The sequence below is a fragment of the Acomys russatus genome, chromosome 4 (genome assembly GCF_903995435.1).
Source record: "Acomys russatus chromosome 4, mAcoRus1.1, whole genome shotgun sequence".
Classification (NCBI taxonomy): Eukaryota; Metazoa; Chordata; class Mammalia; order Rodentia; family Muridae; genus Acomys; species Acomys russatus.
In genome coordinates this window covers 62,425,655-62,445,951 of record NC_067140.1, presented here as the reverse complement: position 1 = coordinate 62,445,951, position 20,297 = coordinate 62,425,655, and the positions used below count along the sequence as shown (strand labels likewise).

At 42.5% G+C, this 20,297-nt stretch overlaps 1 protein-coding gene across 1 annotated transcript in view; it reads left to right on the top strand.

The window, feature by feature from the left end:
- Nucleotides 1–20,297, top strand: part of Atp8b4 (ATPase phospholipid transporting 8B4 (putative)) — a 175,878-nt gene that overhangs the window by 113,830 nt on the left and 41,751 nt on the right. The window contains exons 15-18 of the mRNA XM_051144911.1: nt 5,814–5,979; nt 11,187–11,375; nt 16,421–16,536; nt 19,535–19,699. Coding sequence (XP_051000868.1) covers nt 5,814–5,979; nt 11,187–11,375; nt 16,421–16,536; nt 19,535–19,699 — 636 coding nt within the window. The remainder of the gene's footprint in view (nt 1–5,813; nt 5,980–11,186; nt 11,376–16,420; nt 16,537–19,534; nt 19,700–20,297) is intronic.

Below are 20,297 nucleotides of genomic sequence, written 5' to 3'. Positions count from 1 at the left end.
ATAAAATGGACAGACTTTCATGATTGTCTCAGCTTGTCTGAAACTACTGGGCCCCAGAAGGTTGGGACTGTAGCCAGGCAACACCATACCCAGCTTGTCTGGGAAGTTCTAGATTCTTGTTTCAATCTCCACACTAGCTATGGTCTGATTGGGTTTTCTGTTTCCTCACAACTTGTGTCTGGTGGCCATGGTTCTGGAAATGTGCCCATTGCCTACAGCTGATAGTGTTTTGCAGATATACTTATTCATAGTAGCTACTAAGGTCCTTACGGGTGTGTGTATGTGTGTGACATTATCTAATCATCTCTCAAAGGACCTCCCTTTTAATATAATTATGAAGGAAGTTAGCTTCTACCATGAGTTTCAGAGGGGTGTTTAAACCACAGCACTTGAACAATTGGAATTCACAGACATCAGCATGTGCTGCTTCAGTGAAAAACACTAACAGCACTTTTTAAAACTTCATATTGCTAAATGAAATGCCTGAGGTAGCTAAAGAGAAAAGGTTTTGGGGCATAAAGTCCAAGATGGGGTGGCCCCATTGCTTGGCCTCTGGTGAGGGTGATGGATAGTGAATGGGACATCATGGTAGGAGAGGAAAGAGAGAGACAGAGAGAGAGAGAGAGAGAGAGAGAGAGAGAGAGAGAGAGAGAGAGAGAGAGAGAGAGAGAGAGAGAGAGAGATAGAGAGAGAGATAGAGACAGAGACAGAAAGACAGAGAGAGAGGGAGAGAGAGACAGAGAGAGAGACAGAGACAGACAGACAGAGAGAGAGAGAAAGAGACAGAGAGAGACAGAGAGAGAGAGAGAGACAGAGAGAGAGAGAGAGAGAGAGAGAGAGAGAGAGCTCCAATCCTCTTTAAAGACATACTGTCAGTGATCAAAGTCATTCCTATCAGGACTACTGAGGATTACCCACTCTTAAAGCATTACATAATGTCATCCCTCTGGACACCAAACTTTCATACTTCTACTTTTCAAGGTCATGTAACAAGTGCTTACATGAAAAAAGAAGCAAGTACAATGCAAACATGTGATACATGCAGTGATTATGAAACTGTGTTTGGGTGGGGGAAATAGTCAAGAGCTAGATTAGGGAGCTGTAATGGAAAAACATTTAAAGCAGCGACTTTTGCTTAGTCCTGACTTTGCCACTTCCTATGTAGCTGGCCTTGGCAGTTCAGATTCCCATTGGTAAAACAGGGAAAATTGTGTTTATTCTAGATGCTTCTTAGACTCTGTATGTGCCATAATTAATGAAGATATTAGCCTGTTGCCTGCTCCACTATCAGTAATGTTTATTTTTATTCAGTGTCATTCATTTTAGAGTATAGCTGGTTTGAGAAGCCAAGAACACATATCTGGCTCTAATTTTACCTCGGGTGTTGACAAACTGTGTCTTGGAAGGGATAATTTCTCTCAACATATTTTTTTTCTTTTCAAAAGTAGCTAAATCACACTATTCTTTTATTTTCAAAATCAAATGCCAAACTATAATATAAATGGCAGAATGATTAGAAATTCACAAGTTTCGGATGGTAGAAAAACAATATATTTTATCTACCACTTCTTTTGTAATATGTTTAGTAAGAAGTAGTAATGAATATATTACTATATTTGCAGTTGCAAATGTTAATTCACATTAGTAATTCAAAAAGGGCTATAACAAGACACATATTTCAGATCAAATATTGCTGTCAAAATGAATTTAGTCAGGTCAAGTTTTGCCAAACGTTTGGTGTCAAAAGATACAAATGGAGTTCTGTGACCCTGAGAGCAAATGCCAGGAGCTGTGCATGGATTCATCTTCCTGCTCAAATAGATGGAAGAATATAGGCCTCAGGTCAACGCGAGGTCTCTATACTGGTGGAAAATAAGATTGCAGATGACATTGTGAAGGCTATAATCTTGGCCGCCAGTTGGCCACCCCGAGTCACAGGAAAGATGTCACTAAAGGCTTTGTCCCTGAGAGCCAAGACTATGTAATTGGCAGTACCCACCACCCCAAGCAAGCCGAGACACATACTCGCCATGTCACGCCAGAAGCAGTGCAGGCCACATTGTCATCTGTGACCTATCCCAGGCTGGCTCTTTGAGCTGGTTGTGTTGAAAGGCTACTCTACTGGTCATGAGGCCTGGGTTAGGGGAAGGACAGGGAGCAGATAGATAAAGCCTGAACGGTCATCATGAAGAACATGGCCCTTGCTACTGCAAGCGGTGCCCGGCCGCAGGACCAAGTATGATGCTAGGCTCTATGTACTGAAAGTGAACTGACAAATAAGCGGGGAGGCCCCCAGCTGATTACAGCAACATAGCCAGAGCTGATTCAGGGGGACACAGACCCCGCGTACTGAAGGCAGGCAGGGCACTCACACAGGTGGGACACAGGAGGTGGCTGGTCCATGCCACAGGCTCAAACCCCTAGTTCAATCTGTTGGTGAAGCCCTCTGGAAAGTAGCCTCAGTGGGTTCCCCCAACTTGGATCCACACTGTCCAGCGGCCGCCATCTTTTCTAGACGGTCACAGCTGTGTCAAAGGCCCTATGAAGCAGGGTAGAGCTGGCAGCAGGCGAGGGCTGCAGCCGAGCTCCAGCGTCCTCACTCAGCAGCACTCCGGTGACAACGATAATGAAGAGAACAATGGGGATGGCACACAGAACTCAGTTCTACCATCAGGTATGAGGAGAGAGGATGGAGTCACCAAGGCCATCCCTCAGTTCTTCTGACAGGCGGCCATCGGTGATGTAGTCCAACACCATCAGTGTCTTGGCTGAGAACCTTCTAGAACTTCAGAAAGAGCTATCAATTTCTGTTTAATCAGGGCTGGCTGCAGGGTGGGAGTCCAGGTGCGGCCATTTCCATACACCCACAGCCCTCCATGACTCCTACCAATGAGAGCACAGACATAGTTTCTGAGATTCGCAGTACCGTTGGCTCACTCCTGTGGTCACCTATCCTCTCGGTCCAGCCCTGTCACCTCCCACACCTCCAAGGTGCTGTTTGGAGAGGATCACATCTAACTAGGTGCTGACCTCACCATGCTGACAGTGACTTGGGTCCTGTCATCAGCCTAGGCCTGCTGCACCTTGCTGAGGATGGTGAACTGAGTTCCATGACACTTACAGATGGTGGGAAGGGCTCCTCATTTTCCATCAGACACAAGCCAAGGCAACCAGGGTCCAGAATCCCAGAGAAGGAGGTGGTAGAAGCCAGACAGCAGAGAGGAGACAGGGCTGAGAAGGCCTGGTGAGCCTATGAGTAGAGGGAAGTACTAGGTAGCCCCGCTGAAGTGTATGGAAGCCAAGACTGTAAGCTATAAGGTTTGTCTCAGGGAGAACAGGGAGAAAAGGAACGTTCAAATGGATGAGGAGAAGAGGACCCATAACCAGCAGTTCATCTGCACCATCATCCCCATGTTGGCTCAGGAAGGCATGCTCTCCAGCCTGGTGGGACACATATCTAGATATGGTGCCAAGGGGTCAATATTGGTTGACTTCACAAGCAGCAGAAAGCCTGACTGACAGAAACACTCTCCGCCCTACAAAGCCAAAAACCCAGTGAGGGCAGTTGGTCCTGACTCTGCAGCCTGCTCTTATTGCAAGTCCCTCCCCAGGGTCCCTCACTGTCCCACTTCTGTTTTTCCATTTTACTAAAGAGTTCTGCCAGATCCCAGGCTCTGGGAGTGGGAATGAACTACATGCCCTGCATTACGTTCTGGGGCCCGGCAGGGGCTAGTCAGCCCCATGTTGTAGGGTATGGCCTTGCTGTCTGGGCAGCAGGATTTTACCTATTAGAGATGTCCTATTCGGGGGACACCAACCCATCTTGCCACGGGTTGTGCTAACACAAACAGCTTCCTGACTCTGCTGTCTCTCCTAGGAGCTGTCACCCTGGTGAGGCTAGGTCTCTGCATCATACCAGGGTCCCAGCGGGGCCATTCAGAAGGCGCTGGCCTCGGGTGCTGTAGCCACAGTCACCAGCCTGCCTGCCCATGTTGCGAAGAAGCCCTGCCCACTCTTCACTCCTCTTGGCGTCGTGCTAAACTCAGGGACCTGGCTGCTATGCTGGAATGGGAACAGGTGTCTCAGTGAGAGTAGGATGGCAGGTTACCAGGATCCCTCAGACACCGCGGAGAGAAATGTTTCACCTGTCCCCCCTGGCATGCAGACTGTCCTAGTCCACCGAGGCTTAATGAAGGCTGCTGCTACAGGCTCTGGGGCGCTTTGCCGGCAGTGTTGGTTCAAGACAACTCGTTAGGGCTCCTGTATTCCCATAGTCCCTGACGCCAAGTGGTAGCGAGCGAGCTCAACACTGCTCCCGACTTTAGGCCCAAACATCATTTTTTTTTTTTCTTTTTGGTCATCTGCTAGATGGCTTCATGGGTGTTCCAAGATATATAGTGATGGAGGATGAAGGTGTGTCAGCTGCCTCTAGGCAGAGCCGTAGCTTGAGCCTGGTAGCGCATGTGAATACTGGATCAGTGAAGGAGTAAAACCATGTTAAGAGAGAAAAGAGCATGCTGCCAGAAGCATGATTTCTTCACCCCCACGGAAGGACACATTGAAAGCTTTGGTCAAATCAAGAGTACATGAAAATCGACATCCCCTCAAAAACTAAGGATGAAAGGCAGAGGGACCGTGTGGTACCTCAGTGGCCCTGTGAGATGCACATGGATGCAGACCTTAGAGCCGAAGAAAAGAAAGTCCAGCCACAGTGTGAAGCTAGTCTGTTAACGGGGTAACAGTAACTAATGCTCGAAAGGCTTCATCTGTGGAGGGGATACTTAATCTTGGTTACAAAGTGGAAGGCATACACTATCAGCCTGGATATGGGAGTACAATGGAAAAGTAGAGGGCCAAAGCACTTTAGTGGTTGTAGTGTCCTTATAAACTGTGAAGTTGAGGGATACACTCTGTTGTGAAGGGAAAAGGGAAATAAAGGGAAACTTTATTACTTATAAGACTGTCACGAAGTTTCTAAAATTGAGATATAAGTGTCCTAAAGATAAGGCGCGGTCACATGAAGTCAACAAAAGGCCAAAAGATGGAGGCCAGGTTAGAGTTCTCAAAAAGAAAAGAAAAGGCACAGGGCAGATGTGTTGTGTGACACATATATTTCTAAGGATATACGCCTACTTACTGCAGATATGGAACTGATGACAGACCAAAGTAACCATGCTGCCAAAGTCCATCGTGGTGAGCCAGTGAGTTTTACTGGGGTTCCTTAGAGGAAATGAGTGAAGGGTTATTTACAGGAGCAGAATAGCTCAGATGGCTGCATCACCAGAATCCACCTTAGTGTGGTGACAACCCACAAAAGCTGGAGGAAATCTGCTCAATCTTTAGGCAGGCAGTGCAGCAGGTTGGAGAGTGTCCTCCTTTCTAGGTAGCTCAGTTGGTCTGAGCTTCTCCAGGCAGCCTGGCTGGCTGCTGCCTCTTCCAGGCAGTGTTCCTGGTTTAAGAGTGTCCCTCAGGGCTTATTAATGTCCTTACTGCTTATATACTTGTGGGTCTAGTTGGCTTCAGGAACTTTCTGAAGGTATTCCAAGTTGTTTGCTCATTGAGGTTAAGGATCTTCCCTCCAGGATAAAGCGTTTCAGCCCGCCTTTAACACCCTGTGCCTTAATGTGAATGCATGCCAGAGTCTTCTCAGTTTTTAAAACAATCCAGAATGAATTAGTTGTTGCAGATTTTTAAAAATTAAGACAGGTAACTGCAACCCCATGAAAAGTTCAGTGTGCAAAGGGGGAAAAAAAATGAAAAGACAATGGAGTATTGTTGGGAAAAGTTTGGCTCTGTGTGGTGTTCTCTTGCAGAAAAAGGAAATGGTGGACTTCTCAAGCAAATCTCAGTCAGAAAGAACACTCCATTTCTCTGACCACAGTCTGATGGAATCCATTGAGCTGGGGGACCCCAAAGTGCATGAATTCCTTCGCGTACTCGCTCTCTGCCATACTGTAATGTCGGAGGAGAATAGCACAGGTAAGTGAAATGTGTTTCAGTAGTGAGCCCTTTAAAAAAATACAACAAAGATAAGGTTTTAAAATAGAAGGATTTCTGAACTAAAGGTAGACTATTCCAAACAAGGTTTTCTTGCTGCCAGCTTTTTATTTGTTTGTATTGTGAATGCTTCTTTTAAACAAGGATATACTTTTATTTTTTATCCATTTTATTTATGTGTATGAATATATTACCTGCATGTATGTTTGCATGCCACTTCTGTACAGTACCCATGGCAGTCAGAAGAGGGCGTCTGATCATCTGTACTGTTGTGAGCTGCTATTTGGGTGCTGGGAATTGAACCTGGATCCTCTGAAAGAGCAGACCGTGTTCTTAACTGCTGAACCACCATTCCAATCCCCCACAAACACAGTAAAGAAAAAGATACAGTATCAACGGAAAGCTAAATATGTTCTTGGAAATAAATACGTTTTCCAACTGGGATTAAATGCTTGTTGTTATTGAGTACCACATTTGGCTGTAGAACGTCTACTACCAGAACAAATAGGGAGAGATAGCTGAGTCACATAGCACGTGTGTAATGGATGAAGGTGACCATAGAAAGGGGAGAAATCTACATCAAAACACTGTGACCATCATGCCGATCAAGGCCTTTTACATACTACATGGGTATTTGGAGCTCAGGGTTTACAAAATACAACAAAAGCAGCTGCCTCACATTTGGTGATGAAGGCAAGGGATGCCAGAGAACCAACTTCTTTCTTCAAAGTCTCACAGTTTCACCTGTAAATTTTGTTTCCTTTTGCTACAAAGTATTAAGTTAAAATTACTACCCAGGGAAGCAGTAAGTGCTGAATTAATGCATTCTTTAGATTTTAATTGCTTTGAAGATTTGCATAATTATATTTATGGCTTTAATTGATCTTTATAATATTAACACCACAAGGATTTATTATGTTCCCTTCTGGGAATTGCCTTGAGGAAGTTTCTTTTATTTCTGCCTTTAGAGTTTATTTCATTCCCCAAACCCTATTTCATTTTAATAGCAGTCTGTTTGCCATTAATGCTAGGATATTCTTTAGATCTCTTTGAAGATATTAATTATACTTAATTTGAATTTGCTTTTGTTTCATCCAGTATTCTGTATTTTATTGAGTGTTCCCTCTCTCTCTCTCTCTCTCTCTCTCTCTCTCTCTCTCTCTCTCCCTCTCTCTCCCTCCCTTCCTCTCTCTTTCCCTTTCTCTCCTCCTCTCCACCTCTCTCTCTGTGTCTCTTTCCCTCCCTCCAGGCCTCCCTCCCTCTCCCTCCTTCCCCCTCCTCCTTCTTCTGCATCTAACTTTGATGTTATTCTAAAGTGCTTGGTGATTTATGCTTGTCTGTTCCTCTTTGTGTGACTGGACAAGGAGCACAGTGGTCCAGTAGCTCCGAATGGAATTTTTCAACTAGCTTTACTAATGAGGCCTTCAAGGTTCTGGTTTCATTTGCTGACTGAGTTTGGAGACTGTCCTTACCTCTGCCTTCATTTTCTTCTGCAAATGTTTTGGACTATGTTTTTTCCCCTCTATCTTTGTTTCTTTATTGATCAAACTGGCACTTTGTCTTTTAAATAGTTCTCAGATTTGTAGATTCATTCTTCAATTCCAGCATTATTAAGAATTTAGATTGTGCTACAACTCAATGCATTGAGGTGCCCAGATCTTCAGAGTACATGTATGCACATTGCATGCACACATATATGCACTGTAGCTTGATGAGACTTGATGGTTACAAACATCCTTAGAAACGCTGCTTGGATCAAGACATAAATCTCTTCCATCAGAGCAGAGAGGTTACTTGTGCCCCTTCCATTCGGTTTCTATGAACCCTAGCCCACCCAACTTCTGCTGAGGCTTCTGTCATTGAAGAGGAGTTTGTCTTCCTGTCTTCCATATAAGCAGAATTGTACAGGAAGCCCTCTGTGTGCCGTGGTCTGTCATCAGGGCAGTTATCCCAGTTACTAGTTTCTTTCTCTCTCTCTCTCTCTCTCTCTCTCTCTTTTTTGTTAATTAAGCAGCAATCCCTCTGTGTGGAAACACCACAACCTCTTCCAGTTCTCTGTTAATAAAGTTAGGTTGTTCTAGCTTTTGTGAGCAAAGTTGTCACAAACACTTTGTCTGTCTTTTAAAAATTATTTGCTAAAAACATTGGGAGGAGGATGGCTAGATACTTAGAAATGGAAATTGCCCTCTCATCATATGAGGATATGCTTAAACTTCTCAGAAACTTTTAAACTGCTTTCAAAAACATTAATGTATCATTTTATGTCCCTGCTGCGTATGAGTGAGAGTTCCAGCTACCTACACTCTCCACCCAAAATTCCTGTGACTGCTCTTGCATTTTAGCCCTTCTGATGGCTGGCTGATGCCTTTTGTCACTTAAAATAATTCTGATGAGACAGAGGAGTTAGATATTTGCATGACTTCGATGGTTTCTAACTCTTGTCTCAAGACACTAAATTCAACAGACCAGGTTGTATCTTGAGGAAATGTGAACTTGCATTCATTTCAAAGATTTCATTGTGGGATATGTCGCTCAAGCAAATCCATTCATGTTAAAGAACATCCAAAGCTAAGCTCTTCTGTATCAGTGTCACTGAGAGAGAGGATGACAGTTCAAATCCAACACTTTGAAAGTTTTAATACTTAAAGTTCAGCTCGTGGTCGAGGACATGGCTGCAAGTGTGTGGCTTTTGACCTGTGGGGAAGTTATTTGAGGATGCTGTACTTTTTAGTCTGTGCCAGAGTGACGCCTCAGAACGAGACAGTGGGAAATCCAAGGACTTAGGGAGATTTTTCTTTTCTTTTTTAGTAAATGGCAATACGTTTTACAAATGTAAAACTTTTAAAAATTACCTTATTATGCCAAAATTAAAATTTGTTGAAGGAAGCGTGATAATGGCCTGGTATATGATTGATTTCCATAAACATGTAGTAAATACTTAAAATGAATGTATATTTCATAATTTGGATTACTATGTTCCAAACACATACATTGACCAATAGATTAATCTTATTAATCAAATTTCTCATTCAACTATCTATCCATCTGTTATCTATCTATCCAGCATCTTTCTATCTGTCTGTCTATCTATCTATCTATCTATCTGTCTATCTGTCTATCTGTCTATCTATGCATCTATCTAATGACACAGTGCTATTCTGTGGTCCAGGCTGCCCTCAAACTCATGGCAATCCTTTGACTTCAGCCTTCTAAGTGCTAAAATTTAAGGTATGAGAAATCTGTTTTTTTTTTAATGGATTATTTTGACAACTTGATTTCTTAACTAATCAAAATATGCCAAGAGCTCTCAATAGAACAGCACACTTATATGTTGATATTTGTAGTTCTGCCAAAGCTTGCTTCAGAAGGTTCTGTTAGAAAATAGGTTGGATTTCTGCCTTCATCAAACCACAGCCTGTAACAGGATATCCTGACTCCATTTACCTCCAGTCATCATCTCTAGCCTAGAGTTGTTTACTATGATTGTGTATTCCTCCTTCCTCGGTGTCTGTGCATTTAGCTTCTGTTAGTTTTCGTTTATCTCTTTGCTTACATTTAGGACACAGCTTTCGTAAGTGATATATGTTAACATTTAATAACGAGGCGTGGCTAATGCTAATGCTAAAGAGAACATTCAGTCCATTTGCCTTTGTTGTCACTACACTTACATTTTAAATACTTAGACCTTAGTTGTTGATATTTGGAATTCTTTTCAACCACCTTATTTTGTCTCTTTTTCCTACTTTTCTTTTCTTAGACTCCTCTTTTTTTTTTTTTTTTTTTTTTTTTGTCTTTTCATATATTTAGTCCGTTTGAATCCTGCTACTTTGAAAATAATGGACCTTTATTATTTTAGAGGTCAACATCAGGATTTTAGCATAATAAACTCATGGAAGCCTAAGGCTTCTTTTGAGTAAAACAAAGACCCTTTAATAGTTATCAACATTGTCCTGGCATATGTAATATTCTCACCATAGTTTTAACTTTTTAAAAAACTCATAAGTGCTATTTTTTATGGCTAGAGTCAATGTTTGTATGATTCATTCATCTATTTTATATTAAGTAACTTTTTACTTCTTTTATCTGTGGATGATGTTTATTTATTTATTTTTATAAATTTCTACCTACTAGTGGCAAATTCATGGCTTACCTATTGCTGTTAACTATGAGAGATTTTGAGGTAACTATTTTATCATTACTCCTTTTTCTCTTTTCACTTTTTGAGACAGAGTCTGGCTATATATCCCTGAGGAGGTTGGTATTCACTATGTAGCTTAGGCTGACCTCAAACTCATGGAACTCTTCTTGGTTTTGCTTCTTAAATGATTCACTCTTCCACTTGTTTGTAAATGTATATCCAAGAATAGATGCAGAGATGTAAGGTTTTATTTTTCACAGGGAATCCACAGTATTTCCACTAATAGAAAAACCCATTACATGACAATTTATCTTGAACACTATAAATAGTAAAAGGAATCTATCCATGCCAACATTTTCCAATTTACCTTTTCAAACATGATATAGTTTAATGTAAATGGATTACTTTTATTTTTAAGTTGTTTTTTGTCTTTCTGCAGGTTTCATCCATTCTCTCCCTTCTTAGCACCACTCAAACACACACACTGTTGAGCAACAAGTCTTTAACAACAACAAGTCTTGATTTGATCCTTTACATTTTGGTGGATTTTTACACAATCATTCTCATAAAATGGTCATTAATGACTTAGCAGAGGAAAGGGTCAGAGTATCTGCTTCCTCACTTTTTTGTTGTTTGATCTTTCTAATGATCCTATCACCTCTTTCAGCTGTAGGTCCCAACAATATAACATAAAATAATTTAAATAGTCATTACTTCTAAAAGCTCACCTTGTTGTGTCCTATGGCACTCAAATGAGGGTTAGAACCTCTACTCACCAAAAGTGAAGACCTATCACCTAGGACCCAAGAAACGTTTATCACAGTGGAGAAACAGACTCACAGCTGGACACTTGGCTACAGGAGGGCAAGGGCTGCATGGTGGTGATGGGGCCTTGGGGTACCCCAGAGCTCCAGGTGGTGGGTGGGTGGATAGAGAAGTACTCAGAGTGATGCTGGAGTTGGCTATTAAAGACTACATTCAGATTAGTATTGGAATCATGAACGTGAGTTGTCACCCTCAGCACTGCATATATTTTCTCTTTCCCTTTCAGGGCAACTGGTTTACCAAGTTCAATCACCCGATGAAGGAGCTCTGGTTACCGCTGCTAGAAACTTTGGGTTCATTTTTAAGTCTCGGACCCCAGAGACAATAACAATAGAAGAATTGGGAACATCTGTTACTTATCAGTTACTTGCCTTTTTGGATTTCAACAACATCAGGAAAAGGATGTCTGTCATAGGTACGTTTGTTAGCTGAGACTATTATTGATGCTTGATGTTTTGATGTTTCTGTGGTTATGGGTAATGTTGGTGATTTTCAAGGATAATTTGACTCTTGGCTATATCTACATTTTTGTAACTTTATAAACTCTTGTGATTCTCAACTTTGCCTCAAAAGCATAATAATATATGAATAAAATTCAACAAGAGTTTATTCCATACCCAGAATTATTCTGAATCCCCTATCTGAAGTAACTGCAGTAATGTTATTATTTTTAATACCCATTTTATAGATAATCAAAATGAGATAGAGAAAAGTGGAGTGACTTGCTTGAGTCCCAGTGCTGGAAACATAGTGGAGAGTCAGACCAAGAAGTCTGATTGGAGAGCTGCTGGATTCTGAATTGTCTAGCTTGTGCTGGCTGCTGTGGGCATCATTGGCCACTCTCACCCCATTCATTATTTCTGTTTATCCCAATTGCTGGAGATGATGGCTTATTTAGTATCACATCCCGTCCATGCTTTTACAACTCAGTGTTAACCCTTAGTTGAAGGAGAGATAAACATATTTTCTGTTTGGATCACAAGTGGGGGATGAGAAAAAGACTTGTAAGAGAGCAGGTGATGTTTATCCCCTTAGAAGTCGAACCACCATGTGGGAGAGATTGGTTGTTAACCAGATGAAAAACATCCTTGAACAAATTCTGAGAGGAGGTATAAATATGAGCCAAAAACAAAAGGCGAGGCCTTTGGAGACTTGGGATAGTTTTGGCTGTTCATCGCTCTGCTTTGAGACGCTCCTAGAGAGAACTGCTCAAGGGAAGGCTTCAAGGCTCCAGGCTCCGGCTGAGGTTCCGGCTTCTGGTTTCTCCAGGTTCCAGCAGAAGAAATCCTGCTGATTATGCCAGGAGAATCGTTCCTCGGAACTGATATACTTACGGTTTCATTATTGTGTTCTTTAATCTTTGTTTCCTATTGTTTAAATTAGTTGGCTTATAAGTGAGGTACTCTCGGTTAATAAGTTCGTAATAAAATATATTTGCTAAGAAAATTGAGCCTACACTTAGTACTGTTTCAGTGTCCTCAGACTCCTTACATGCCCCTTTCCCAATCCCCTTATATCTTTAAACAGGTGTTTTTCTTTTTAATCTTCAAAATGTATCTTTTTTCTTAGTTCTTTGAGAATTTTATATAATGCATTTTGATCATATTTACTCCCTCCCACATCTGCTCCCAGATCAACCTCCTCCTTCCCTCACCCACCTAACTCTGTGTCCTTTTTTTTTCCCTCTAACCTATCAAGTCCAATTTGTACTGATCATATATTCATGGATGTGTGGCCTTCCACTGGAGTGTGGTCAACTTTCCAGAGGTTACTTAAAGAAAGCTATCTCTTCCTCTCCCAGAAGCTCTCAGTTCCAAATAGTTCCTTGGCTTGGGGCACTTACTGTCCACCGACTTGCCTCTCCATGCTGGGTTTGCTCTACCTTGAACGTGCACATCATCTATAGCTGTCACAACCACCATGAATTCATCCATTTAGCTGGCCTGCGTTTTCAGAAGACACTGGTCCCTTGTAGCCATCCACTGTCTTTGGCTCTTATACTCTTTCTGCTGCCTCTTCCATAGTGACCCCTGAGCTTCGGGGCTGCTAATCAGCATTTGTTGACAATAGAAACATATTTGGTGAGGGCTGTTAAAATAATATAGTACTCTCACTTAGGACACAAGAAACTAAAGTCATTTGTCTGAGAGTATAACATGGCACACAGCTTTTTGCACAGCGAGGCAGATGCAAAGAAAAGCTGGGGTCGTCTTCTCTAAAGTCTGGCCATGGACTTAAACATAGGTCAGCGGTAAAATCTTTTTCTAGGATGCACAGGCTCTGGGCTCACCCCCCCCCCCCCAGCACTGAAAAATAAAAAGGCTCCTCCTCAAATAAAACTGGCCTCTTAACATCTTGGTAGTTCACTTGCTTTTGACACTTCGTATCTTATGTACTAGGATAAAGGTTCCCAGCTTTTAGTTCCCAGCTTTTAGCTTCCGTTGAAATAAGCTGGAAAACTACTAAAACGCACATCACTTGGCGTGGCCACTGGTTTGTGACTTAGTTCGTTGGAGGCAGAGTCCCCAGGTTTGCATTTCTGAGCAATTCTAGTGATGCCGATGGTACACCACAGGGGACCACAGATGGAGAAACCCTGCTCTAGACTAGCATTTCCTCACTGTTAGCTGTTTTTCTGGGCATAGTTGAGATGTTTCTCAACCCTGCATCATTCTTTGTCCCTCTCCAAACTCAGTCGTCTCTAGATTCCCGTCATTATACTGCTAAGTCTTTGCCTTCCAGATGCTTCCTAGAATTATTTGCAAGCCTAGTGTCTGCTGAACTACATTTCCCCCTCTACAACTCTATTGTTCTTTCCTTATGGTTAGCAATATCATTGCCTCACTGAGGGGTCTTGTCACTGCTTACTTGAATTATTGCAGTGCCTTCAAAATTGTCCCCTTTAAAATAATACTCTATGCTGGCAATATGCTACTCTTCCTAAACCACAGACTGATCATGTCATCACTTAATGTTGGCTTCCCAGAATTCACAGGGCAATGCTCCTAAGTGTGACTCGAAGGGTCACATGCAAAATTACAGCAGTCTACTTTTCTCTACTTTCTGAGCTTTGTGCTCAAGCATTGTCACACCTCGCTATTCCTAGGATGCATTACGTACTTTTACACCTGTTTGTGTGTTGTTGTTCTTAAATGTGTACTGAGATTTCCCCTAATTCTTTTTTTCTGAAAATGCCTTCTCATCTGATAATGTCTAATTTACATGTCATGTGTTTTTCTTATTTTCCAAGTAACTATATCTTCTGGTATTTCCCAGCATTCACTACAGCAGTGGGATCCCATCTTCTGGGACTCATGGTTATCACAGCTTATAGTCCAGGTGCTATTTGAGGCCAGGTAGCCTTATCTTTATATTTCCCAGGGCCAACCACCAGGCAGGCACAATATCTCTATTAATATGTATTGAAATTCTGGTGGCGCATGCCTTTAATCCCAGCACTCTGGGGGCAGAAGCAGGCAGATTACTGTGAGTTCGAGGCCAACCTGGTCTACGAAGTAAGTCTAGGACAGCCAAGGCTACACAGAAACCCTGTCTCGACCCCCCCCCCCCCGCCTCCAAAAAGAAAGAAAGAAAGAAAGAAAGAAAGAAAGAAAGAAATTTATCTAATACTTTATAACTTATAAACAACAACATCTGGTCATTGCATTATTATGGAAAATGTATATATCCATGATGGTAGGGTTTGAGGTCTTTACTGGAATGTGGTATGAGGGGTTGTTCTCAGGCTGTTCATTTTATTTTATTTTTTTTATGATAACAGGCCACAGGCAGCTTCCACCAGCTAAGAAGCACACAGGCTGCTCTAGGTGTTGGCTCACTGTTGCATCAGCAGGAGCTGTCCTCTCTTTACAACCCTGGGGGAGGTGTGAATGGTCCTCATTTGGCCCAGAGTGGATTTCATCTTGCTCTGAGGGTGTTGACAAGAACCTAGGATTGTTCTATGGGGAGAAGTTTGGCCTTTGCTCTGCATCGGTCACCATTACAGGCGGCAAGGAATGCTCAGCTTAACCACAGACATCAGATGCCTGCCTTAATGGATCCCATATGAGGAAGGCAATGCTTAGCACAGAGTGGGGCTGACAGGCTTTATTTTGGCTGCTTGGTTTTCAATCCCACCCCCAAGACATCATCAAACTTTTATCAACACTTTTAATGGGGGGGGGGAATTCAAGATAGACTCTGCTAGGACAGGAAGGCCTGTTTGTTTCTAGGCAGGAAGCAATCCTAGTCTCCTGATCGCCACATGGCTTCTTCCATGGGGACAATACCCACGTGAGGGCTCTGACACTGCTGGTGCTATCTTCCCCAGTCTCTGGTGGCCTTTTCTTCCCTTCATTCCTCTTCTTCTTTCTTCATCTTCTACTTTATTGTTTATTTAATTTGGGGTCTGCCATTCATCAACTTATTAACGTATAGTTTCAGTATCAGCATGCTTAGATTTCATTTGTGGACAAGGGCTCCTATTTAGGTCAGTGCTGTTTAAATTAAAGTTGATTTTTATAGTAGTATGTCAAAGGTTACAGAACCTACTGATGAGCAAAAATATGAATCTCATTATATCATTATGAAAGAACCCATTGCACTAATTCAGGACATAAAGGTCAGTAATTTAGTACATATACAAACAAACAAACAAACAAGAACATATTGAATAGAGGCAGGGGCAGATGACCACTAAATAATAACTTAGAGCAGTTCTCAAAATCTGATGTGAGATAAAGAATGCTCAACTGTAAACTTCTAGAAGAGTCTAGTAGTGAAGTGTGACACTTATCATAATTCTAACACATGGGAGGTCTAAGGGCAGCCTGGGCTGTACAGTGAGACTCATCTCCTTCCTCTCCACCCCCAAAATCATCAAACTTACCTCCCTCCCTCCCTCCCTCCCTTTTTCCTCCCTCCCTCCCTTTTTCCTCCCTTCCTTCCTTCCCCTCTCTGAGTTATTGCTCCTAATAAAAGTCTTTATTCACTGATTCTGTTTGCTCTGTCTGTGATTTTTGCTGCCTTTTAATTCTTCAAATGGCAGAGAAAATGAAACTTTCTCAAGATCCCTAGATGGTAACAACTTGAGTTGGAATCCCATATGGAGATGGTCTTGAATTACACACCAAGCCTCGCTAATAAAGCTGTTAATTCTCCTTAATACTCGTGGCTTAATTTAAATCTTTCAGCCATTTTGCAATGGTAGACTAGGGGAGTTTGGTAGTTCATGTGCATCAGAATACAAATACTTGTTTCTGAGTTTTGGAAATCAATAACTTCCAGTAGAAGTAATTGGACAAGAATAAAGCTTAGGTCGTGATTGTCTGGCCCTAACAGCTTTGTTCCTGGCTGGGATTTTATCTCCATTTCCAGATGGGCTAGCTGCAGTCCTAGAAGAGTCCGGTTTTCTCAGGTTTCAGTGAAGTAATGTGCTTTTTCCAAACTCTTACTTTTCAGTTCGAAACCCAGAAGGAGTGATAAAACTTTATTCCAAAGGAGCAGATACCATTTTGTTTGAGAAACTCCATCCTTGCAATGAAGCCCTGCTGTCATTGACATCGGACCATCTCAGTGTAAGTGCCCCGTGTTGAGCTCAGCACAGGAGCCCCTTTGCCATTCCCGGACGGTTAGGCCTTATTAACAAATATCAGCAAACAAGGTGACTTACGAAACAGACATCAGCTGCAGAGCCATTTCACAGAGGGCAGCCCACGAGTGTCTGGGAACCACTACCACTCAGAAAGGTGTTAGCTGGGACAGCCACACAGTGGGGGTGAGCTCACGGTCCTTCAGAGCCACTTCTTTATGGTTGTATTTAGATGGGGAGGGAAAAATAGTGTTTGGAGCCAACTTTCTCCTTCAAGGCTTCTTTCATTTGGGCTACCAATTGTGAGTCCCCTATGTGTTCTGGGTGCTCCACCCACACATTCGAACATTAGTCTAATTTTTTTTTTCAGAAACTTTTTGAAGGATACTGAGGTAAACTTTGTACTTTTGCTCTCTTCTCAAGGGTAAGGGGCTATGAGATAATAGGGACACTGTAGTTTTACACTTGGAATCCAAGTGTCGCGCTAATAATTTCGTTGAGGTTCTGGTTGACCCCTGTGAACTTTTCAGGAAATGGTTTGAAATTTTCATTTTATCTATTTTTTATTCCTTCATTAAAATTATTGAAGATTCGTGTTCCTTTGTTGGATGTTGTTTTTGTTATAAAACATCCCCTTGAGTCCTCCAAAAACAAATAAAATGTAAATACTCTGCCTGACTTTAAGTTTAAAAGTGATGGTTTAGTAATAATTGTTACAAACATAGCTGTTTTTTTTTTTGTTTTTAATAGAACATTCTTGATTTTTTTCTTAATCTTTTCCAGAGACTGACAAGATCGTTTAGGTTTTTTTTATTAAAACAATATTGGAGTAATAACTATATGAGTTTTGTCATTGCTCAAACACTGAGGCTCTAGATATTTTCCTTTTATATTAAAATTTACTTTGGTCTTTTCATTTTTGGGGGGAGGGGAGAAGAATTGATTTTAGGACAGATCGATTAGACCTGTTCTCTCCTTCAGTCACATTCATCTGGCTTTCACATTTTAGGCTTTTAAATTCACACTTAATGATTGATTTTGCATAGTTTTATGTTAGGAAAAAGCCATGCTCCAATGACCATTTTGGGCTAACTGTGTGTTTCATGACTAACTAGATGACTTAAGTCATCTGTCCCCATTTCTAGTGTTCTCTTGGAGTTGATTCACTGTTGTGCAGAACAGAGAGGGCGGGAGGGAGGGAGGGAGGGAGGGAGGGAGGGAGGGAGGGAGGTAGGTAGTGGTAATGCCCAGTGGGACTGTGAGTCAAAGGCAAAGACTGTGTGAATTGAGATGGGTTTAAGGCAGTAACTAGGCTTTTAGATCAGAAGGGGGTACGGGGATGTTCTTGGAAGATAGGTCTTGTCAATGTGAACTCAGTGTCCCAACTACCACCAACTGCCTGGTGATGAATTCAACTAATGTTTCCTGTGGTCTTCATGGGCTAAGGGACATCTTTGCACCATGCGCTGCCTTTTCTTTTTACCAGTCTGAGTGCATCATGATTTAGCACATGCCCGATCACAAAACTCCACCTGAACCATACATCAAAACAATGGAGAGAGCATTTAATGACTGGCAAGGCCCAAAGGAGCAGAAATGCTTGACTTGAAGTTTGGAGGTTCATAAAATGACCACTGGGGGCAGAAGTGACATGTGAGGTCGTCAACAATCTACTTGTGTTTCTAGTTAATGTGGCTGTGTGGTACACATAACAGCTGCCAATCTTCTAGCCCTTGATCCCGTTAGAAGGATAAAGTACCGGAAGTATCGTATGAGGTTGTTAGGTTAGCAAGTGTTCTGGTTTATATGGCTTATACTTCTGGGTCATAGTCAGTCACTGGAGATGACAGGGCAGGAATTCAAGGCAAGAACCTCAACCAGAACTTGTGGTGGACCACTACTTGCTGGGTCACTCTCTGGCTCATTGACTCAGAGGCTCATGCTCACTACTTTTCTTACATAGCCCTAGGTGCCTAGGGATGGTTCTGCACACAGAGGGCAGGGTCCTCCTGTGTCAGTTAATAGTTAAGACAACCTCTCATAGACATATCCAAAGGCCAATTTGATTCAGGCAGTTCCTCAGCTGAGTCTTTCCACTTAGACGAGCCTAGGCTGTGTTAAGTTGACCACCCTAACTTAGGGAAAGTATGGCTTCCTAATATTTGGTTACTTATTAAAAACTAACTCCATAAAATATAACTTTTAACAAATAATGAGTGTTTGAGCTGGTCTGGCTTGATGATGGTGTCTTTGAGGTTCGAAACAAATTTTTAAAAAATCATTAAAATGAAACTTCAATGCAGTTAAAAAGAGAAATGTTTCACAAAAGAGTCTAGAGTAAAAGACCAAAGGCAGCCCTTAAGGCTTACACTTGTAGTATCTCTCATTCCCTCCTCTTCCCTCTCCTCCAAAGGTGGCCGGATTTCTCTTACTTAACTATTTACCATCTACTTATCCATCAGTTATTGCTTTTTGTTTCTATTGTGGAAAATTTCAAGTATATGCAAAAGTAGGACATACAATGTACGACCATGGGAAGTGTGGAAAGGCTTGGTGAGCGAGCCTGCTGTGGTCCACAAAAGGGCATCCTCTTTGTGCCTGGAGAGCTGTGGCTCCCCCAAGGGCTCGTCTTTGTTACTGTAAGTTACAGCTGTGAGTGAGGGGCAGGAAGGCTTCCTACAGGCAGAGGAGGCTGGACACCGACCTGGCTGCCTCCAACAGGATTCTCTCACACACCATTTCTCTCTTCCCAGCTAGGACGCTTCAGCAGGCATTTTCAGTTGCCTTTGGGGGGAAAGCTAGTGTCCTGCAGGTCAAAGCACATAGGCATAGATATACACACAAACACAACCATTCTCTCCCATGTCCGAGGGGAGTACGGAATTAGAGTGAGGACAGCTATGAGTGTGAATGAGACACTTACCATGTTGTGGGGGACGTTCACTGTTGTCTACCCATCCCTAAGACTACATCCTCTCTCACAGGAGTTTGCAGGGGAAGGCCTCCGAACCTTGGCAATTGCTTATAGAGACCTTGATGACAAGTACTTTGAGGTGTGGCAGAAGATGCTGGAAGACGGGAGTGCTGCCACCGCCGAGAGGGATGAATGCGTTTCTGGGATGTATGAAGAAATTGAGAGAGACTTGATGGTATAAGTTTGGAAGTGTGATGCTCTCCGCTTACTTAAGTTGTAGGCTAAGTCATCTTGCATAGAGAAGATGGCTCTCTTCCTACTTCTAGTCGTGCTTTGTACACTGGCTTTGAGCTTGCTAGTGTCCCAGTCCCCACCCCCACCCCCAGTGAATTGAGAGGACTGACTGGCTTTGTCAGCAATAGCTTATGCAGCGGAAGTCTTTCCAGAGTATAGAATGGCAAACTCCCTATTCACCAATATGCCGAATCATTTCCTCTCTCGGCTTTATGATCCGCCATTTTTTAGTGCAGACACAATTGGTATGTAGAGTAGGGCTGTAGCCCTGAGGTGTTTCAGGTCAGGAGGCTCTGATAACTACTCAGAGTGGGATCTGTTTTTAGGAACCGTTCTTCCCAGAGGCCCTGTTGGTAGCTGGGAGTCCTACGGAGCCTGTCTTATCATTAGGGTGAAAACTGAATAGTCTTCACTTTTTGTTAGAGCAATTGCTGGCCTCTTACTGCATGGAATGGCACTACCTTTTGTCCCTCAGCTTTTTGACGATGAGGCGATGGCCTTCCATTGGATCTCTCCTTTCCTGCTGAAAGCGGAGAAGC